At 41.4% G+C, this 23,821-nt stretch overlaps 2 protein-coding genes across 2 annotated transcripts; one reads left to right on the forward strand and one right to left on the reverse strand.

The window, feature by feature from the left end:
* Nucleotides 1–2,467: 2,467 nt before the first annotated feature.
* LOC134658194 (luciferin 4-monooxygenase-like) lies at nucleotides 2,468–11,920 on the reverse strand. The gene is made up of 10 exons (XM_063513803.1): nucleotides 11,807–11,920; nucleotides 10,669–10,876; nucleotides 9,379–9,697; nucleotides 8,391–8,547; nucleotides 7,479–7,715; nucleotides 7,228–7,238; nucleotides 6,606–6,780; nucleotides 5,640–5,882; nucleotides 4,469–4,639; nucleotides 2,468–2,575 (listed from the first exon to the last, which is right to left on the reverse strand). Exons 1-10 carry the CDS (start codon nucleotides 11,918–11,920, stop codon nucleotides 2,468–2,470), a joined length of 1,743 nt encoding a protein of 580 aa, XP_063369873.1.
* Nucleotides 11,921–14,464: 2,544 nt separating this feature from the next.
* On the forward strand, nucleotides 14,465–19,266 carry LOC134658133 (alanine--glyoxylate aminotransferase-like). The gene is made up of 7 exons (XM_063513741.1): nucleotides 14,465–14,635; nucleotides 14,714–14,906; nucleotides 15,626–15,794; nucleotides 16,370–16,525; nucleotides 17,113–17,205; nucleotides 17,942–18,187; nucleotides 19,122–19,266. The coding sequence occupies exons 1-7, from the start codon at nucleotides 14,477–14,479 to the stop codon at nucleotides 19,264–19,266; spliced, it is 1,161 nt and encodes a 386-aa protein (XP_063369811.1). The 5' UTR covers nucleotides 14,465–14,476.
* The last annotated feature ends 4,555 nt before the right edge of the window (nucleotides 19,267–23,821 follow it).

The following is a 23,821-nucleotide window of genomic DNA, read 5'->3' on the forward strand; positions in this document are numbered from 1 at the left end:
GATGTTTATCAAATATTTTTATTCCAGTTTTTTCCCAGTCCCGTTGGCGGAATATGTTTTGTAACACTGCTATAAATAGTTTAGGTGATATTGGGTCCCCTTGCCTGACTCCTCTACCGATTGTGAACTCCTGTCCTCTCTCCTCGAGTTTAACCCTACTAGTGCTGTTCCTGTATATGTTCCTTAAGATGTTAATATATTTAGTGTATTTTGCAGTCAGTAAGAGCCTTCCAAATAGCGTTGTGGGAGATGCTGTCAAATGCCTTGGTGTAATCGATGAACGCTATGTAGAGAGGTTTTTTATATTCCTTGTAGCGTTCTATCATTTGTTCCATTGTGTGGATATGATCTGTTGTGGAGTATCCTGATCGGAATCCCGCTTGTTCTACAGGTTGGTGGTCGTCAATTTGTTTAGTTATTCTATTTAAGAGTAGTGATGTGAAGAGCTTGTAGATGCATGCGAGTAAGCTTATTGGTCGGTAGTTGGTTATATTTTTCGGATCTCCTTTTTTATATAAAATTGTAATATCTGACGTATGCCATTGTTTGGGTGTTTCTTCTGATTCTATTATCATATTAAATAGTTTTGTCAGTGGTGTTGTAAGCAGTTGAGATCCCATTTTTAGAAGTTCATTGCTAATGCCATCTGGGCCAGGACTTTTGTCTTTTTTTAGATTATTGATATGTTTCAGAACTTCATTTTCTTCTATTGGTATGATATCATATGACTCATGTGTGTTCGCGTTCTGGGCTTCTTGCTCGCTCAGATTGGTGTCATCATTTGACGGCTGTTTTTCATAAAGGTGTCGGTAGAAGTTTGTAGCTGTGTTTAAGATGTCTTTCCTTGTGACCGCTTTCTTCTCTTCATCGTCAAGTTGTTGGATCCAAGTTTTATTACAGTCAAGTTCTTTTAAACCTCTTTTTATACTTCTATATGATAGTATATTTTTTTCTATAGTTTTAATCCTATGATTTCTGTAGTCTTCTCGTATGGCTTTATTGGTAATTTTAAATAAGGTGCTTAGCTCTCTTCTCTCTTGACTGGATTTGTTTGGTTTTTTCAGCAGTGTAGTTCGCTTACTGATGAGGTCCTTTGTCTCTGTTCGTAATATTGAGTATGGCTCTTTTTTTGTCGGTTCCATTTTTGTTGCATCAATAATACTTTTTTCTAGTTTGTCGTAATAAACTTGTATGTTTGTAGGAGGGTCGTTTATGATTTCTGATAGGTGTTCATAAAGTTTTAATAAGAATTTTTTTGTATCTTCTTCGCTCTTAGGTGTTTTTGGTAGTGTTTTGAATGTTGTTCTACGTTTTTTATTGTTGTTGAGAGTATAAGTTCCCCTTACCATTTTATGATCTGATGGAAAAGGTGTGATTAGAAATTCTATGTTAGTGAAATTATTTGGCTTATTAGTGAGTATAAAATCTATCTCGTTTCTTGTATGTTGATTAGGTGAGAACCATGTCCATCGGCTCTTGTTTTTTTTTAAAAACATTGTATTTACAATCTTCATGTGTTGTTCCATAGCAAACTGTATGAGGCGTTCACCTCTATGGTTCCTGTCTCCAGTTCCATATTTTCCGGTAATTAAGTTTTCAGTTGGTTTCGGGATTCCAATTTTTGCATTGAAATCTCCGAGAATGATCTGGGTTTTATTTGCTAAGCTTTGGATCACAGATCAGCTCTATGCCATAATAATATTGCATTGTCATCCGATTTATACATGCATGCAAAATTTCAGCTCAATCGGAAACCGGGAAGTGGATCAAATTTAACTTGCAAGATTTGATTTCAGACAGACAGACAACGGGACAGGTGAAACTAAATAAAAGCTTGTAAAAAACCGCATCAAAATCCGTTGCGTAGTTTTAAAAATCTCGGCATAGTTAGGGACAGACAGCGGGAAGCGACTTTATTCTATGTAGTGATAATGCATGATACAAAATTTAACATGGCGGATTTACTATGCCTAGAAATTTCATGATTTGGCGGATATTACGATCGGCCGTCGACATACACGTCCGTTCCGTGCGCGTGCGTATGGACATCGTAGAACGTAAAAAGGTTAACACATTCATTGCCACCCAGCCCAACAAGAAATCCGCGCCAGGCCACAAACATTTCTTCATATAAAGCTGTAGTACCACGATCCCGACTATCGGGTCGTCCGGCCTGGGAGCGAAATCATAAGATACCCGATAGTCGGGTTTTCGGCACTGAATGTGTTAGGCCTTGGTTAGGCCTCATTTCACGAGCGCTGTTTCAACGCGCGTTAAAATGACAGAAATGGAAACAATAAAAAAAAAATCAAAATGTTTATTCTATAAATAGCCTCAAAACTAGCTCTTTTACATGTGTATTTTTTCACACGATGGCGGAAGCGCTTTTTATCAAGCGTTGTTGGATTTTCAACTTTAAGCCTTGGTCTTTAAATCAGATTTAGCGTGCGGGACTGACGCAACAGATTCAGGCCAGCATTTCCTTGAGTGTGCGTCGTAAGATTTTCTGCTGCGCGTTCCTCGGCAGCTCAGAGACGAACCTCACGCCACCGCTGAGCTTCATGTACCAAGTGACCTGCGAACACAGGTGTTGACACATTAATTATAATATCTGGGAGAGAAAACATATAAACACTCAAAAATGCGCGTTTTCCCGGAGATAAAACCTAGCTAGAACGATTTTTCGCCCCCGAATCCCATATAGCAAATTTCATCGAAGTCGTTTCGAGATCCCCGAAATATATATACATATAAATATACAAGTTGCTCGTTTAAAGTTAAAATATTAGTACATAACATTAAGCTGGTTAAATGGATAGTAAATGAGCGAAGCTGATTTTTGCTGCGACTGCTAATTTTAGAATAGAATAGAATTGTTACTCAATTTAGAGTCCTAAATTGGTTGTTCCAAACTTACGGTATGGAGTGTACAATTTAACTAGTAGAACCCTAAATGGCGTAACAATCACGGAGCGTGACTTACTTCGCCGATCGTGCATTTCACAAATACCCAATATGAATTCGATGAGGTTTTGTTCCTTTATAAATTGTATAGGTACTATAGGTAGGTAACTTTGTTTGCGATTGCAGTTTGAGATTATAAATAAAATGGTAAGCTTTGTGTCAACATTGTAAATTTTCATAGAATACCTACTGGCGCTTTCCTCCCCCCCTCTGCTAACCCCCCACACCTGCTTTCGCGCACCGTCTGGTGGCATAACAAGACTTCTAAAGTTCTAACTATCCGCAAAGACCGAGCTCATATCACTATCTCTCTCTCTTGCCATGACCACATAAGCGTGTATAAGAAGTTTTACAACGTCGTCAGTTCGATTTGCGGACAATATACTAGTGGATATATCTGGGGCCCATTTCTCGAATGATATTAGTCTAATATTATTAGTGTGTTGTCATGACAACCTATACGATTTGACAGTTCGTGGACTAATAATAATTTAGTCTAATATCGTTCGTGAAATGGGCCTCTGGCCGCGTAGCCAATCGTTAACGCTCCGTAGCGTATCGTAGTCGTCTCTATCACTCTTCCCTAGTGCGACAGTGACAGTTGCTTATCGTTCGATACAGACCGTTAACGATTGCACGGTGGTCTGTTAAAGTCCGACCAGCAATATAATTATGATCATTGTCAAAAGGGCGCTGTTATTCTCATGTATATGGTGACAGATCAGTATATTATGAAAAAAATAGTTCCAGTGAAATTCCGCAACACGGCGTGTGATCATATGTGACGTTATATATGAAAAGGGACCTTATTGTCGATGGCGCTTAAGCCATTATTAACGGTACTCCGATATAACTACAATGCCGCGCGACGCTGTGCGGCGTAAGCGCCATCGGCAATAAGGTCCCTTTTCATAGATAATGCCCCATATTTTCCTGGTGGCTTTTGAAATGTGGATTTATCGAAGGATGCTCAAAATTAAATGGACAGATAGAATAACTAATTGGAGTAAAGAGTATTGGAAATCATGAATAAAGGCTTAGAAGTAGTATCAACAATTAAGAAAAGGAAAGCAGCATATTTTGGACATATATATAGAAACAATAAATACAACCTACTGAAATTAATAATTGAAGGAAAAATTGAAGGGAAGCGTGGCCGTGGTAGAAGGCGCACATCATGGACTAAAAATATAAGAGACTGGTTAAAAGTTAAGAAAGAAAGAAAATACATTTATTTATGACACACATATGACAAAAACTTGTTGACACACATACAATGTATATATTATATAACATAAAGTGCAAATGCCATAAAAGGGTCACAACTCAGCATGTGGCTGGTAAAGCCAGCGCTGTTCTTCCGTTGTGAGTGTGAAGAGCATAGATAGACTAATTCGCATGACTGAACTGAACATAGAGAGACATATAGACATATGGTCGCCGACCTCCTGGACGGAGAGGGCACGTGAAGAAGATTTTCCTGGTCAGGCTTTACAAAAGTTACCTTCGAGTCTACATAGTCCTGCAGCTCGGCCTCTGTGGTGCTGGCCCCGGGCCGCAGCACCACAGCAGCGGCGGGGCGCTCCCCCCCCCCTTCAACCACCAAACCAACCACCCCCGCCTCGCGCACCGCCGGGTGACCTAACAGGACTTCTTCCAACTCCAGTGGAGATACCTAGCATACAGAGGGATTGAAATTAGAATACTCTGAATACAAAAAAAAAACCGGTCAAGTGCGAGTCGGATCAAGCAAAAAAACGGTCACCCATCCAAGTACTGACCCCGCCCGACGTTGCTTAACTTCGGTCAAAAATCACGTTTGTTGTATGGGAGCCCAACTTAAATCTTTATTTTATTGTTTTTAGTATTTGTTGTAATAGCGGCAACAGAAATACATCATCTGTGAAAATTTCAACTGTCTAGCTATCACGGTTCGTGAGATACAGCCTGGTGACAGACGGACGAACGGACGGACGGACGGACAGACGGACGGACAGCGGAGTCTTAGTAATAGGGTCCCGTCTTTACCCTTTGGGTACGGAACCCTAAAAAGCGTAGGAGTGGGTAAGCGTGCGGCATTTAACTTCTGTTGAATATTATTATCACGAAGTTTACTGGTACAAATAAATTAAATTTTGTTACAATTGTGAGCAAAGTTCCATTTTGATGCGAGCGTGAGACAAGATTGTCTTAAAACACAGAATGTCACTATGTGCGCGGTAGGGATTCTAGGTTATGAAACACAGACTATAAGTCCCGGGTTAAAAAAAAATTAGTTTAATTTTTAAACCTAATTTAAGTATTTTTATCTTTAAATGTGGCGTTATCTATGAAAAGGGACCTTATTGTCGATGGCGCTTACGCCATTATTAAAATACTATATTGTACCCACTGACAATCCAACCTCTAGACTGAGCTTAGGCCAATTCTTTCATGAAACCGATGCTGCCAAAAATACGGGGGTGCGGGGGGACGAGGTGAGCGAATCCCGTGCCGTGATTGGTCCGTTCAAAGACACGGACCAATCACGGCACGGGATTGACTCGAAGATGGAGTAACGCTACCGTATGTGTGGCAGAGGGGGTAGCGCGACTATGCTATGTCTAGAGGTTGGATTGTCTGTGATTGTACCTAATTATGTTTGCTTCAAATCAGTGTATCTTAAAAAGTCAAACCTTATATCCCAAATGATGATGTATAATATCATGCAGCCTCCCCTCGAGATAGAACTTCCTCTGCTCGTCGTAATAGCCCAGGTCGCCCGTCAGGTAGAACCCCTGCTCGTCCAGGTAGCCCGCGGTAGCCCCCAGGTAGCCCGCGGTAGCCCCCAGGTAGCCCTTCATGAGGAACGGACTTCGGACGCAGATCTCCCCGCGCTGGTTCGGGCCTAGTGTCGCTCGCGTTTCTGTGTCGACGACCTGGTAAATAAATCGAAGATTATCCAATATAGGTAGGAATACAAAAATATTGTCATTCGAACTTAAAAAAAAAAGAATAAAAAAACATGTCAACCTGCGAAAGAAAATTTTTACTTAAGCTTTGGTTTCCTCCGATAGCGGTGCCGTCATATAGCGGCCGTCTCCATACAAATACTACGACATCCATATTTAGCCGTATTATTTAGTATGGAGACGGCCGCTATATGACGGCACCGCTATCCTAGGAAAACCGATCTTTAGTGAGCAAAGTGCGGTTTTGATCTCACTTTTTAGCAAAATTCAAAAACGAAATTGGACGGGTCACTCGATGTTATTATCAGCTGCAAAACATATAATAAATAAATAAATTGTTCTTTAATCTGTCAACATACAGAATCTTTGTATAGGTATTCATCTTTATTTATTTATTTAGAAATTTAAATCAGGCAAAAAGGCCCATATTAAAAATACCTAACATACATATGTATTTTATAAACTTGAAACTAAACAGTAGTTATTTAGTCGACAAAACGGCGTGGCTCCGTTGCATCGGCTGCTCTTGTGTCGGATTCGGCAGTTCTTTATGAACCCTTTGGTCAGCAACGCGCTTGTGATCCGCTGAAGTTTCAAGCGTTGCAACACTTGCAACATGCGGGCTGTAGTTACCCTTGTTTGCTATTTATAAAAACTACTTTTTAATGAAGATATTAAGAGCTGACTAACCTTAATGCTAACACCCGGAGCGGCGACACCAATAGTCGTAGTTCCAATAGGCGAGGGGCCTTGCGTTGTTATCATATAAGCCTCGGTCGTGCCATATATATTTAGCAGCTCGATATTTGGATATCTGCAATATTTTTCCATGATTACACACGGATTGAAAATAAAAATAATATCGCTGTAGATGGTCAAGCAAATCTTGTCAGTAGCAGGCGTGTCTCACTCCGCGATTTCGTCGCTTTGCTACAGGTAGCTAAAAGTACACCCGTTCCGCCCCAATTTTGGGGAAAGCCATAAGCCGCGCGTGGCGCTGTCGCCACCTAGCGGCCATATCTGTGCTGATCGTAACAGACGCGTTTTGTTAGAGAGTGAGTCTTCTGTACTTAGTACTATTATTTATTCTGTGACATTGTATAAGGTAATAGTCTGTGCGGAAAGAGAAGAGTCGTGGAATGTATGGGGCCCAATACATTCCACGACTCTTCTCTTTCCGAACAGACTGTACCTAAGTGTATCGCGGCATAATAGTGTATGAATCTGTAGTTACGTGTTTGTGAAGCTATGTGATTGTATAATTTGTAGAGTTTCAGTACTACACCGCAGCTTTTAAAAAACAGAACAGTACCTAAAAACTTCCTGATTATGTAATAGTAGTTTGTGTTACAAGGGATCAAAATGATATATTTCCGTCAAGGGCGTACATTGAATCCTGAGCTTAATGAGGGATTCAAGTGTTAACACCCATGACGAAATAATTTTGATACCGTAAAAAAATCTTAGTGTTGACACAATCTGATGCTTAAACAGATTATTTAAGCTAAAAAAATAATGTGCAAAAAATGTAAAAATAGTGTGTTAGAACAGAAAAGTGTTACTTTGATCCCTCCTAGCAGGGAGGAAAAGTGCCACTTTGATCCCTCCTAGCAGGGAAGAAAAAGCTCTTTTCCGAATAGGTGGTGTGAAAAATACTTGCCTTTCCTTGAACGCTTTTGCAGTCGAGAGATGAAGAGGCGCGGCGCCAGTGTAAATAATCTTCAGTGAACTCAGGTCGTACTCAACTTTAGAGTTGAGCAGTTCTTCAGCAAATGCTGGGACGGTCGGCATAACATCTACCTACAATGAAATAACATTGACGTTTAAACGAACACTACATAATGATTTTTACCCCAGAGCAGACTGCCGTATCCCGTTATACCTTGAAAGTAACCATTGTACAGGAACTATAGGTAATAGTGACAGTATCAAGTGGCAACTGAAGTTATAATCCAAACCCTTTCAATAGGGTTGGATCACCGTTAATTAGACTAAATTTTCCGTAATTTTTATTTTGTAGTGTGTATTTGGGTCATAGAAGGTAGCATCCTATTGAAGTTGTCTACGCGTGCCGCCGTGAGGAACAAAACATGACGCTATGATTGGTCGAATTTATTTGTTATGGTGGGCAACAACTAGATTCGACCAATCATCCATACTAATTTATGATGGGCAATAAATAAAAATGTGAGACTGTGACAAGGACAAACAATAATAGCGCTTTCGCTGCTACTCCTATGAAAGATACATAAGACTATCCCGTTCTGTCAGTTATCCCCACCACTCATGCCCAATCCAGTTTAATACTAGATTCATGGTTTGGGTATTTATTTAATAGTATGGGAAAACCGGTTAATCACCAAAATTTCATACAAATAAAAACCGGTTTGCATTCCCTAGTAGTGTGCAATAAAGTATTTTATTAGTACTATTAAAGTATCTACATATAGGTATAAATAACGGTCGTTTACTCACCTTATAGTCTTGTATAATTTTCAAGTCTACGTCGTCTTCTGAGTAGACCACTGTTTTACCCCCACACCAAAACGTATACACCGGAAAAATGCCGTAAGAACCGTTCTGGGTGTCACCCGCGAAGTAGACTGTTTGCAAAGAATCGAAGCCATACCACCTGAAAAGAATAACTTAAATAATATCAATAAGAACGTATTTAGCGTTAGGTTCCACTATAATTACCACTACCAAAAAACGTAAAGTCTACTAAGGGCCGGGCCACATGTCAGCGGTGCGACGCCCCAGAAATCTGCGGCGCCACAAACCGCTCTGCGCCGCACCGCAAAATTTAGCGATGCCGCGCTGCATATTAAAGAATAAAATTCGACTACCAGTGTTTGATCAGATGTGGACCCCTTCACACGTGTTCTGCTCTTGCTGTTGTTAAGGAGGTGCAGAAATAAAAAACAACTGAAAAGAAAATTTTGGTTGAACCCATATGGATATCTTCGCATAATGAATGAAGATGGAAATCATTTCAAAAGAAAATACGAGGCGTTGAAGATGACTGAAAATAAATTTAATACCTATTTTCGAATGTATGTGCCGTGTTTTGAAGAACTTTTAAGCAAAATATCACCTCGAATAAAGAAGAAACACATATTTAGAAGACCCGTTGATCCATGTCTGATCAAACACTGGTACTACTGGTAGTCGAATTTTATTCTTTACTATGCAGTGCGGCATCGCTAAATTTTGCGGTGCGGCGGCGTCGCACCGCTGACACGTGGCCGGGCCCGGAGGATATTCAGAAACTTTATAATTAGCTCGTTAACGAATAAAGCATGACTCACGTTAGACCGGGCCGTATCCGGGCCGGAGCTTCCGGAGCTTCGTTTTCTATGGAAAGCATCACGTGATCACCGTCATCTGTCATAGAAAAGTAAGCTCCGGCCCGGACACGGCCCGGTCTAACGTGAGTCATCCTTAAGTATGCTCAATTGCTCACCCTTTCGAATCACACCTCGCAATACAGCTGAGGTGCGTTAGCACCACTCCTTTAGACATTCCAGTTGTCCCGGACGAGTACAAGACTACTGCCACGTCGTCACCATTCACAACAGCGGGCTCAAACGTGTCAACATCCACGTGGCTTTGGCTTGAGACTAACTCTTGCACTGACAACTCTATGTCTTCAACGTCATCGAAACAAATGAAAGTTTTGATGAAATCCAAACTCTTCAGTGTAGTGCTGTGGGCTTCCCAAAACAGGGGAGTGCACAAAAAGTACTTTGGCTTTGTTAGGTTTAACTCGTGTGTCAGGATTGCTGGAAACAGTAAATAATTAATAAATATCATGTTACATTTCGCGCGACAAGGCATTCATAATGGCACAGGATCAGGATGATGCATAAAGGATGACTCACGTTAGAACGTTCGACACATCAGTTTTCTACAGAAAGCGTTTACCCGCCATAGAAAACGAAGCGTTGGCCTCAATCCGAACCCGGGCCATTCTAACGGAGTTCATCCTTAACCAAGATGAAATTCAGCTGATGAATATTTATTCTATAGGAAAGCAAGCACTCCAAGAAGGTAAATCGACGCTCGTTAGATGACCAGTTGTTGGCTTGGCGAAAATCTATACAGGCCGCGTAGCCAACATACCAATCACTTACGCTCCGTGGCGATCGAAAATCGAAACGCAATTGTCACTTTCGCACTAATATGGAAGAGTGATAGAAAGACAAAGCGTTTCGTTATCGAAGCGATAAGTAGTCTTTGTTAAGTAGTATCTTCATTCGACACCCTTTTGAGGGTGTGAGGGGGCTCTTCCGCATTCCTGCTGCGCCCCATCTGCTGCTGCTGCTGCTGCGTTCGGGTCGCGCCCCATCTTTGTGGGGCATCGCGTCTTCCGTCGTCAGTGTGTGGACGACTGTGTGATCTGGTGTGTGCCAGCTTTGTCGCTACCGCCGTTATCCAACCCCTGGCCTGGTGATACCGTTTGAGCCAGGTTTGGGGCCGCAGTGAAGGCGACCGGCGGCGTTTGCGTCGTGCCTAGTCTTTGTTAACCTTTTCGACGCCGTGTCAAACACAAAAGCTATCACGCTGACGCCACGTCACCGAAGTGTTAAAACTGAAATTGAACTTTATGCATATGCACATAGGTCTATGTTTCTCTGTGGTCTGTGACCGATTGATCGGTCTTTGGCGTTGAACCTACGGTGCGGATATATCGGCCATTGGCGTCCAAAAGGTTAAAGTGATTACGAGGCTTGAAAGGTCTCTTAAACAATACCTGGTCCACAAGTAAGGGGGATGGGGGTGTATGCCGCGCCGGTCAGCACAGCCGCCAGCCCGGCGGCCATGAAGGTGACGCGGGGCTCACCCCCCACCACCAACGTGTCCCCCCTCCCCACCCCCAGCTGCGCCAGCGCCGCCCCCAGCCTGACAGCATACTGTGTAAACTCGCTAAAGGTCAACTGCTCACCGGACGTACAGTTTCGCTGAAACATTTTGTAATAGTAGTTTGTGTTACAAGGGATCAAAATGATATATTTCCGTCAAGGGCGTACATTGAATCCTGAGCGTAATGAAGGATTCATGTGTTAACGCCCAAGACGAAATAGTTTTGATACCGTGTGACACATACTGCTTTTCACATCAACTATGAGGAAAATAAAAAAAAATCTTAGTGTTGACACAATCTGATGCTTAAACAGATTATTTAAGCTAAAAAAATAATGTGCAAAAAAATGTAAAAATAGTGTGCTAGAACAGAAAAGTGTTACTTTGATCCTTCCTAGCAGGGAGGAAAAGTGCCACTTTGATCCCTCCTAGCAGGGAAGAAAAAACTCTTTTTCGAATAGGAGGTGTGAAAATGTATTTTGTAATAAACAAGTATCAGTTTGTCGATTTAGAACTGGCCCCGAACGGCTTATCCTTTGTCTATCGTTAAGTGAAACCGCACGTGCTTCTCTACCTGCCTAAAAAATAGATGGGCCGGTTATTGAATTACCACTCTATGGAGATTGCAATAAGGTTCAAAATGAATTAATGGAAAAATATTTTTCTAGGCTGTGTGTGGTCCATTTGACTCGCCGGCACTTAGTACTACGGTTACTGAGTGCCGGCGAGTCGAACGCTACAGAACCAGTCTAAAATGTGTCATCGAGATGCGTAACAAAGGCGCGTTATCGGAGAGCGCACCTACACTGGTTTTTTGAGCGTTGGACTAGCCCGCGCTCAGGTACCAATTAGAATAAATAAGACCCTTTTTTGCAGGTAAGTGGAACGTGCGGTTTTACTTAAGAATAGACAAAGTATTAGCACTGCGTTCGAGCACCAAACTACCTCGGCAGAAATGACGTGCCTTTCATCCCTTGGTTAACAATCCACTATTCAAGCTGGTACAAATAAACCTACTAATTACTTACCAAGCACGTCTGATCCGGCCTGGCCCTCCGCAGTCGATCCAATACGAATCTACCAAAGTTCAAGTGCGCTGGCACCAATACTTCGCCTTCCCCGCGTATCATAGTTACGCTCATGAAGACTAACAACGCAATAAACGGGTGCTAATGATTGTGACAGTTTTAAACTAGAATGGCTTTAATAAACAATAAATGTAGCAACTGGTAAAGTAGTAACTCATTAAGTTAAGGAATTTTTTACAACCCAGTTTGATAACGACGGTATACATCTGCTTAATCTTCTTATCTAAAACGTGTTACACAACTATGTACACAGCCCATCACCGAAAACTTGAAAACAGTTTGAATAAGGAACAAATCATTTTTTTTTCAGGACGTTAGCCTCTTAAGCTACGCGGGTTCGATTCCCGCCTCGGTCACCGGTGGACTTGGTGGGTTGGTTGGACCGTTTCCCTTTTTCTTTAGTGTTTGATTTCTATTTCAGTTTATAACTGAAAACAGTTTGTTCAGAATCAAAAGTAGAACCGATTAAACTATATTTTAATGCAGGTTGTACTTTTTAGTTTCCTATTTTTAGCGTGCCCGGTCTAAAAGTAAGTTACAAACGCATTACACTTACCTACTACTTAATCGGAAAGGATTTATTTATTTTGGACTTGGGAGATTTCCTAGGGGAAGTCGAGAGGGATTATATCGAGAAATAATTTTCAGTTAGGGGCTTGAAACTTCGTAGGTGACAGACAAGTCTCATGCGTTGTATAAGCAATTAACAAATGATTAACCGTCCCTACTACTATCATTTGCTGAATAATGTTCTATACTCATGTAGAACACACGTACGAAGTCGCGGGGAACAGCTAATAAACAATAAATGTATAGCAACTCGTAAGTACTAAACCCATTAAGTTAAATTTTTGTAACCCAGTTTGATAACGACAAATAACGACATCTGCTAATTATTGACATAAAATTACTAATTACCAAGTAATTTAGCAAATATGTCTTTAAAGCCCTTTCAGACCTTCCATACGACATCGTGATCGGTATAGAAAACAGGCGATGGAGCAAGTCAAATGTAAGAAATACAAATTTGATCATTCGGATCCCATTCGTCCGTTCGTCGATCGTATGTGGATATTGTGGATCTAGATTCAAGTGTTTTATGCACGGGCTAATTAGGTCAAACTTTCAAATGCTTTTTATGAACCTGAAATAGTATTTTATACAATCGTGATATAATGGAGAGCTTTTCAGTCGAGTACCGTGTTAAGGCAACGAAGCTTGCTGAGTTGCCTAAGGAAGGTACGAGATTGAAAAGCTTGATTATATCACTATTGTATACAATACTTTTTCTACGAGTCAACAAAAAAATACTTAAAACTAGTAGAAGAATCATATATGTAGGAATGTAGGTAAAAAAACCAAAAGTACCTATACAGCTAAGATGCGCGTGCAGCCGCGATACCTTCATACTCGTACGCGACCCGGCCCCCGCGCCCCGCGCCCCCGGCCGGTTGGTCAACGACACCTTCTCGTAACTCATGAGGCCCTGGTACTTGCTCCGCGCTTTCGATTGGTCAATGTCATTATAGTTGACTAAACTGTATCGAAATGAATATTATAGTTGCCTAAACAGTATCGAAATGAATATAATAGTTGCCTAAACAGTATCGAAATGAATATTATAGTTGCCTAAACAGTATCGAAATGAATATTATAGTTGAGTTGGGGTCCCATAGTGAAAAAAGTATGCGATTTAACTTTGGTATACGAAACTTACTAATTCAAGCATTGCAGTCGACGAGTAGAAAAAATGCTTTTTAAATTAGGTACCGGACACGATAGGTCATTGAAACAAGAAGTGTGAAAGGTCTCTTATGAGCAAGCAGAAATTAGTTTATTAGAACTGTAATTTGCACAAAGTAATAGTTTATCCATCAACTTTCGATTAGAAGGTTCGATTTCTAGGTTTCTTTGTTGTTTTTTAAAGATATTATAATTTAAGATGTGTTTAACGTGATATTTAAAAGTGCCGTGACCAGACCAGCGGCGTCTCAAGTAAGAAATTACTATGTTACATATTCTGGTAAAGTAATAAGGCATAGTAAAGTTCTGTTACGCCCTACACGTTTTTGCCCTATTATACAGAGTGTCCGTTTTTATGATTCTATCTGATCAGAAATAATACAAAACGCCAGTTGGGGTCAAGACCATTTTTCGATTCAGAGTCATTTTTAAGCCGTCTGCATGGTGGAACTCGCATTGGTAGATGGTGGAACTCTCAATGGTAGATGGTGGAACTCTCAATGGTAGATGGTGGAACGTGGAAGTCTCAATGGTAGATGATGGAACGTGGAACTCTCAATGGTAGATGGTGGAACGTGGAACTCTCAATGGTAGATGGTGGAACGTGGAACTCTCAATGGTAGATGGTGGAGCTCTCAATTGTAGATGGTGGAACTCTCAATGGTAGATGGTGGAACGTGGAACTCTCAATGGTAGATGATGGAACGTGGAACTCTCAATGGTAGATGGTGGAACGTGGAACTCTCAATGGTATATGGTGGAACTCTCAATGGTAGATGGTCGAACATGGGACATGGTGGAACTTAAATTGGTCTTCCTCACCTCCTCACTCTTAAATACGTATTAAGTATATTATATTTTTCAGAAATGGCCTCCGACAGACTGGGAGTCCCCGCTCCAATAATAAGAGACCGACAGTTTTCGAAGCCCCTAATGTGCGGGCCGGGGCCGAACGACTTGTACCCAGCTGTGGCCGCAGCGTTTGCCGCACCTGTCATATCGCCTGCTTGCACGGAATATTATAAGGTAACCCCCCTTATTCATAAACGTTTTCTAAGTTAAGTTCTAAACTACTTGATATCATCTTAACTTTTTCTTTTCAAGGTAATCGAAGACATTCGCGCCGGCATTCAGTACGCCTTCCAAACACGTAGCAAGCTGGTGTTAGCGGTCAGCGGGTCCGGGCACGCCGGCATGGAAACCGTCATCAGCAACCTGCTCGCGCCGGGGGAGCTGCTGCTCGTGCCCAGCCGAGGGATCTGGGACGAGCGGGCCAAGGACATGGCCAGGAGACAAGGTGAGTCCGAAGGTTAAAGCAGTGAGCGGGTCCGGGCACGTTAACATGGACCCGTCATCTGCAACATGATCGCGCCGGGAGAGCTGCTGCTCGTGCCCAGCCGAGGGATCTGGGACGAGCGGGCCAAGGACATAGCCAGGAGACAAGGTGAGTCAGAAGGGTAAAGCAGTGAGCGGATCTGGGCACGCCGGCATGGAGACCGTCATCCGCAACATGATCGCACCGGGAGAGCTGCTGCTCGTGCCCAGCCGAGGATTCTGGGCAGAGACGATTAAGGACATGGCCAGGAGACAAGGTGAGTCAATACCAAGACCCATGGCAGGACTATGAAACTTCCGCGCGAACTCGGAGATACCTTCGCGTCATCTTCCGCCGACGGTACATAAAGCCAGTGGGCTGCCAGCTGCCACATGCTTTCACGGGTGGAAGCAAGATGGTACCCGGAACCGTCATCTGGTCTTGGTTATTCAACCATAGTCGATAATCCAGGGATTGGAGCCATGTAGACATTTTTTCTCAATTAAGAGGTAAGTAGGTAATATTAACACATTCATTGCCACCCAGTCAAACAAGACATCCGCGCCACGCCACAAAAATTTCTTCATATAAAAGTAGTACCACGATCCCGACTATCGGGTCGTCCGGCCTGGGAACGAAATCACAAAATACCCGATAGTCGGGTTTTCGGCACTGATTCTTTCTGTTTCTTCTTGCTGCAGGTATCAGAGTAGAGGCAATCAGAACCTCAGAACCTTTCACGACGTTCTCCCTTGAAGAGCTGGAGTCAGCCCTGGAGCGGCACCGTCCCGCTGGCCTGTTCATCACCCATGGCGACTCCTCCACGGGCACCCTGCAGACCTTGAAGGGACTTGGAGACCTCTGTCATAAGTAAATACATACCTAAGTACTTTGGATATATTTTTGGTTGCCAAACGCAGAGTAATAAATACATGACACAGAACTTGTATTGACAAAGACTTTGTCAACAATTCCTTGAAGTTGAACTCTCATATTCTGACTTCTGGCTGAAGTAGGACCAAGATAACTCTGCATGGCCTTTGCACAAAGTGTGATTATGTCATCATTCATGTCAAATTTCTATGGAAATATGAGGTTATTAACGACACCCTCATGCCTCACTTGGTTCTATTCAAATCGATGCAAAGTTAGCTTAGATGGACTCTATTATAAGAATGAAACAAAGAAGTACCACTCACTAAAGATCACGGTTTGAGCGATTTTAGAGGTCCACTTATTTGGCTCGCATTCTTCCCTAGCGAGCACTTATCGACATTTTTGTTCCTCCTAAACTACCAACCCCCCTCTGAAATATAGTCACGCTCCGTGATTGTTACGCCATTTAGGGTTCTAGCTAAGTTTGACATTCCATAGCGTAAGTATGGCTCAACCAATTTAGCTGGGACCCTAAATCCCGTGTGGTGACTGTACATAACTGTTTGTAGATACGACGCGCTGTTGCTAGTGGACGCAGTAGCATCTCTTGGCGCGGACCCTTTCCTCATGGACGAGTGGGGTGTCGATGGGGCGTACGCGTCGTGCCAGAAGGCGCTGAGCGGGCCGGCCGGCGTGGCGCCTGTGGCTTTCAGTGCCCGTGCAGAGTAAGTTCTTATTATTATTGGGGTGGTATTGGGCCTTTGAGTGCCGCATCGACCAAGCATTGATCTATTGTGACGGCCCTTTAAAGTTCATTACTTATGCTAGTTGCATCCAGAAAACTACAGATTCTTTGGGGCGTAATGTTCTGTACCTCATAGGGGTGCAATATGTTCCGCTAAAAGTAGGTACTTCTTTTTGACATTAGTGTTCCACAGGAACAGAGAATGTGCATTGCAGTCTCCTCTGACTCCTGGCAGAACCTGCATGTCGCATCTTGTTACCAATTTGAAACATGTGTTTATTCAACTTACAGTGTCCAGTCAGTATTCTAATTCTAGCCATGTATGTTAGTCCACAAGTGTATTGATCAGACGAAGCTTTTCCGGGTGTCGACGGCGCTTATGCGTCGTACTACAAGGCGATTTAGCGACTGCGTAAACTCGATCGCAGTTCATCTCGCTCGCACTTGCGTATTGGTGTGATGAAGAGGGATTGCGATCGACTTCACGAAGTCTCTAACGTAAAAGTCAAATGCCAACTCGCGCTGTGCAGGTTATGTATTGATATTGATATCTTTTTTTTTTTTCAGGACGAAAATATTCAATAGAAGCCACGACCTGCCATTCTACTTCGACATAAAGTTGTTAGCTATGCAATGGAAATGCTATGAGGACACTTTCTTGTGAGTATGTTGCTCATTTGATCATCGAATCACGAGGAGTTCTAAAATTTCACTTAGTTTGACTGTCAAACCATGAGGAGTTTACAATGTTATCTATTTTGTAATCGGTACACCCTTTACTCCGGCTTCTAAGCTCAAAATAATCCCAACTTGGCAAGAATTAAAACTCCTAGTCCTCTACTAATTGTTTTCCGACATATCAGACAAGACCACATGGCTGGAAGGGCTGTTTGAAGTCATCACTTGACCCCTTTTGTTTATTGGGTGATATTCCTGAGATGTCATTCCGCACGCCCTATCTACGCCTTCCATATTACCCTCTGCCACAGACAAGACATCCTCCAGACTGAGCATAATAGCGCCCTCTGCCACAAATATACGGTAGTTTTACTCCATTTTCGAGTCAAAGTGTCTTTGAGTGACGTCCGTGTCTTTGAACGGACCAATCACGGCACGGGACTCGCTCACCTCGTCCCCCGCATCCCAGTATTTTTGGCAGCATCGGTTTCACGAAATAATTGCTTGTTGCCGTCATCCGTATTCCCTGAGAAATATGACCTCGGTCTCTTTAAAGCTAGAGTGAATAGGCTATTACTGAACCGGTGAGCTCCATCTTAGGCTCTGTCTTCACTTTCCATCAGGTGTGTCTAGAGCCAATCGCCGATCAGTTTATCATAAAAAATAAAAAAAACTCCGTCTAGAGGATTCCTAGTCTATGCCATCTGCCAATCCCCAGCTACCACCACACGCTGAGCAGCCCCCTGCTCTGGGCCCTGCGCGCCTGCCTGTCGCAGCTTGCGCAGGAGTCACTCCCACGCGCATGGGCGCGCCACGCCGCCGTCACCGCGCACTTCCACGCACGCCTGCGCGCGCACGGCTTCCGCTTCCTCGTGCGGAGACCGGAGGACCGCATGAATGCTGTCACTACTATCAAGTTACCGGGAACGGATTGCAATACTTTCGTAGCTGAATTGAGGAGCAAGTAAGTATATATCCATCTGGCCACCAAATCCGTTATTAGATAGGACCTCTTACTACGTAGACATTCTTGAAAAAAAAAAACCGTTTTTGGTAAGGTAAAACTATTTTACGGTAGATGTCACTATGCGTCTCCCTAAGGCGTCGTGGAATCAGAAAAGGAAGGAATGGAAATATTTGAACGTTCCTGGTACGCTTCCGTAGCTCAGTTGGTTAAGAGCTATCGGACCGGGGTGTTCCTAAATGTCCCAAGTTCGCGTCTTGCCCGAAGCGGTGAATTTTCAATTACTACTTTAATAAAAATTAACCCTTAAATGCATGACTTTTTCTTTTTATCACATTATTGTTTGCCGATTCTAGGAAAAATAGTAAAAAAAAATATAAATTCGATTTTCACTGCGAAATCAGTGTTAGAAGTTGAATTGGCTAAATCATATTTATGTAAATATGTAATTTTCAGTTCTATATATATGAATTTTTTTACTACCATTAGAAAGGTACACTATTTGTGATATACCTATGATAAAGTTTGTAAATATAAAATAATTACAAACCCCGAAAAATCTGCCCAAAATCACATACTAAAAATCATCAACTTCCAGGTTTTTCTAAGTTTTCCGACATTTCGTCTATAAACAAATGTAATTTTTATAAATTAAAATACTGCGTATAAATTTATGTAATAATTCGGAAAGTTTATTAGTTTTACTATTGAAATAATATACAGGAACAAATAGAATTTGTTTAACCATTAAGCTGTCTAATGGTTTGTAGACAATGGCAACACTATGCATTTAAGGGTTAATAAATATTAGGGGACATTTTATCTTACACAGATCAACCTAGCCCCAAACTAAGCAAAGCTTGTCCTACGGGGGCTAGGGTCCTTATATAGACTATGTAAAGGGTCCTATTCTGATAATCGTACATGGTTACAGACACAACATCATGATAACCCCCGGGCTGGGCCCGACGGCGGGCGTTGCGGTACGTGTCGGGCTCATGGGAGCCAACGCGAGCGCCGCCGTGGCCGACCGCGTGGCTGACGCGATGGCGGACGTAACGGGGCACAGGAATGCGTAGCATTTGAAGTGTACGTTTTTTTTTTAAATTGGGCGTGTAGCTAAGAGGACAATCGTACATCGACAAACGCCAGACAAAAAAAAATGAACCGGCAGAAAGTTATGTCACTCGCATTCACAGCATTTCTATACATTATTTAAAACTCAAACATTTAGGTATGTTGCAAGATGTGCGAACGGGACAAAATATACAAACATTGCTGTCTCGCTCGTACCCCGGATCCGCACGCCCTTTGCATATAAACACGTTCTCAAAAATATGTCCTACTGTTCTTAATTCGCTGATATAAAAGCTATGGGACATATTTTTGAGTATGATGTGTGCCTGTGCACCTATATTTTTACACTTGACTGTACAAAATAATAATCATTTATAGGTATTACGTAACTGACTAGAACTCATTTATGAGGGATAGAAAAAATATTCATTAAATGTCAATTTACTAAATAAACTGGATTAATCTGCTTACAAATGACACTTCCATTAAAAGGAACTAAATGATTAATGTACTTATTTGCTGGTTCGACTTAATGGAGCCAAAGATTCGACAAAGCCACTTTAGTTAATGTAGGTAACTAGAACTAGAACTAGGTCCCTATTGAAAGCCAAGTGAATTGTGCAGCCTAAAAAAATCGAAGTAGAATAAAATTAATATCATAAGTAAATAATGGAAAAGATTCATCTGTATTATATGTCTCTTTTCCTGATAAAAATTTGCCATAGTTCTGGTCAAATATACGAAGAAAACGACAAAATTGAGCTGCACAAATGCGTAACCATGATGATAATACAGCGAATTGAACTCGGAAATGTAACTGATGTAACTTTAGTCAATGTGGACGCGGAGCTGGTTAAGGCGCTGCAGTCCCTGCCGCGCCCCGCGAGGTTCGTCTCCAGAACATTCTACTGGCCGGACGACACTGTGTTCAACGACGTCTATGTCATTCAGTGCGAGGATATTTTCGTGTTCGCACAGGGACTGGACTTAGTCAGACGAGACCCTTTTTGGAATCCGCGAGCGAAATTTATAATTATCATCGAGTACCCGGAAATAGATCTTCAATATATATCGGAGTTTCTTATACATAATCATATTTATAACATCGCTCTTGTTGCTTACTCCGACGATCGGAAGGCATCGGTTTATTCATTTGGGAATCAATACGACGAGTGTGATCGACCCATAATAAAAATTCTAGAACCGCGGTCTCGCTGTTCAGAAATTCAGAATAAAGATATCGACGAAATTTTTAAATCTGAGATGAAACCTAAACTCCCGGGCTGCCATGTTAAATTTGTCTCGCACAACTTTTGGCCTTTTGTGTCTTTTGACGACAGGGACGCTATTGAGAATTATTTGTTAAGGCTAATTCGTGAATATGAGGGTATCACAGTCGAACTTGTGAATTTCGGGAAGGTTGAAAAATTTGGATCACGTCTGGATAACTTTACGTACACGGGCATGTTGCACGAGATAGAAACATGCCACGTGGAAGGAGCTATAGGTGGTTACTATCTAACTCTTGAACGAATGACAGACTTCGATTTTATCGAACCTTACATGTTTGATCGCTACAAAATAATTGTACCTCGAGCAAAACTACTTAACAAGTGGTCGGCAGTCTTAAAACAATTCGGGGAACGCACTTTGTGGACGATTTTTGCAACTTTCTGTATTATTTGCGTCACAGTTTCGCTCATTGGACTTTTTAAAAATCAAGCAAGAGATACAAGTAGGGACGTCCTCATCGTCTGGGGTTATTTCTTCAGCAACATCGGTAAACAGAAAGCTAAATCAGGAGTAGCATACAGAATGGTGCTAGTAAATATACTTATGTACGTGTTTATTATATCATACGCTGCTCAAGCATCCTTGCTGGGCGCTACAATGCACCCGATTCGAGGTTATCAGCCCACGAGCCCTGGGGAAGTCGCTTCCAACTACCAGTTACTCGTCAGTCCCAACTTACTTAATCACTTATCAAAATATTCACTTTTCGACTTAACGAACGCCAGCACAGAATGCAATAAGGTTACAGACTGCATCATGAAGGTTATGAATGGTGATCAGCGCCTGTTTACATTAACATCCGGTGTTCACCACCAGAGTTACGTTTGGAAGTTCACCGATGAGAACGGTGATACGATGATCCATACTATAAGAGATACAGTTGGATCGCTTCTGGAGACTATGTACCTTCGGCGAGGGTCGCCTCTAGTAGGGCCCTTGAACAAACTTCTTGGCAGGGTTCATTCCTCAGGTTTACTGGAGTGGTTTGCCAATAGACTGGATTTTACTGAGCGCCTTAAATACAAGTTCCACGCGCGCAGAGGACGCAAGCCCCAATCTTTGAAAGGGTTGAGAGGTGTGTTCATGATTTTGGTTTATGGATACTGTGTATCTGCGATCTCGTTCTTACTCGAATATTTACGTTACGCATTCATGGTTTACTACGGAACAGCCTTCGGACAAATTAGATAATTTTCTCGCGGATAATTCTTTTTATAGCTGGTCAGGCAAATCTTGTCAGTAAAAAAAGGCGCAAATTTTAAATTTTATATGGGACGATATCCCTTCGCGGCTACATTTTTCAAATTTTCCGCCTTTTTCTACTGACAAGATCTGCTTGACCAGCTATACTTTATTTTTCAAGCGAGACTTAACTCATGATTTTTATACGAGTATCGTGTTTAGGCTACAAAGCTAGCTGAGTGGTCTAAGTAAGGTATGAGATTCAAAAGCTTTATTAAGTAAATCACTATTGTATACAATAGTCTTTCTATAAGTCAACTAAAATGCCACGTTTTCTACTAAGTAACCTAAATACATAATGAAATATAAAATTAGGTAAATATCGTAGTAGATAAAAGGATAGGACAAAATACACCATCAACGAACTTTTTTTTAAATGAAAATCGTTGATTGTTGATTATTTGGCTTTTGATCGCGGCGGCACGAGATTGATCAAATTCATTATAGTTCACTAAAGCGTATCGTAATGAAGTCATTAAAGTTGAGTTACAAGCCCATAGTGAAAAGTGTGCAATTATAGTTTGGTATACGAAGTCTCAATTCAACCATTAAAGTAGACGAGTAGAAATAATATTAGTTAATGTGAAATATTAAATAAAAATATATTTCTAAACAAATGTCATTTATTTATTTATTCAACAAATCACTCAAGAGAAACATGTACATGTATGAGGGTGTACAAGTGTTTCTCTTCACCCATATAACCTTATGTACGATATGTATATACAAAACAAGTCTTAAGTACTCTTTGAATTATTATGAACATTATTAAATTATAAAAACAATAACAATCAATAAATGCATTTTGATTTAAAATAGAAAACAACAATAATGGCTTATTTAAAAACAACACTAAACACTACATTTATTAAACATGTATTAATTTAAGGCATTTTGAAAGCGTATTTTACGTATTTGGTAAGTGCAAAAATACGTTGTATGCTAACTTTAAAAAAAAGTCTACATGACTGGCATTCACCTGACACACTGAAAGTATATTTCAAATTCAATGGGTACGCTGACAGGTGTAATTTCAACAAAATTTTGTAAAAAAATTGGCGTTTTTAAGTTATAATCAGGGATGTTGCGGATGCCGATTTTTAAAGGCTCACATCCGCGGATGCGGATGTCAAGATAGATACATAAAAAACGTCAAATATTACATTCTAGTAATTTTTATTTCAAAAAACCGGCCAAGTGCGAGTCGGACTCGCGTTCCAAGGGTTCCGTACATTAAGTCCCACTCACGCATGACTGCTAATTTCTAATACGTTTTTTTGGCTAATGACTAAATTACCTAGCAGTCGTCGCTTACGCCGATGCTAAGACGTTCCTGTACCGACCTGTTTCACATCCGCATCCGCATTAATCTGTCAGCTCCCACGGCTCATATATGAGCCAGAACGCTTATGGTGACGTCATATCGTGGGATTTGACAAGTTAAACTCCGCATCGGTTTTATGCGGATGCGGATGTTGAAAATAATGCGGAAGTTCCGCAGTTGCGGATGCGGATGCGGATATTCGCAACATCCCTGGTTATAATTACTCAATACACCAATGCCCTCTAATAAAAAAAGTTGTGACTGTCCATAAAAGATTTGATTGTCTAAAGTGTCATTCAATAGAACTTGCGAACTATGTAAACAAAAGTTACTAGTAAATTGACATTCAGTGTCAATTTTAGTATGGCAGTTTGTTTACATAGTTAGCAAGTTCTGTTGAATGACATTTTAAGGATGGTATTCCACTTGTCCAATTTCTTTGTCCAATGTCATTGCGTCTCACTCTCATTAAGCAAAATGTGAGACAAAATACACATTGGACAAAGATATTGGACAGATGGAATACCACCTTAAAATAAAATTCTATAAAAACTCTTGCGCATTACAAAATTTTGACGCAGTCAAAATGCGCACTATACAGTTACAGTTAATTTGCTCGCGGCACAATACACGTAATGTCATTTTTAGTGTATTTTCAACTCTAATCAGATTTCTGTAGTTATTCTAATAGGGAGTAT

The sequence above is a fragment of the Cydia amplana genome, chromosome 21, assembly GCF_948474715.1.
Source record: "Cydia amplana chromosome 21, ilCydAmpl1.1, whole genome shotgun sequence".
In the NCBI taxonomy this organism is placed as follows: domain Eukaryota; kingdom Metazoa; phylum Arthropoda; class Insecta; order Lepidoptera; family Tortricidae; genus Cydia; species Cydia amplana.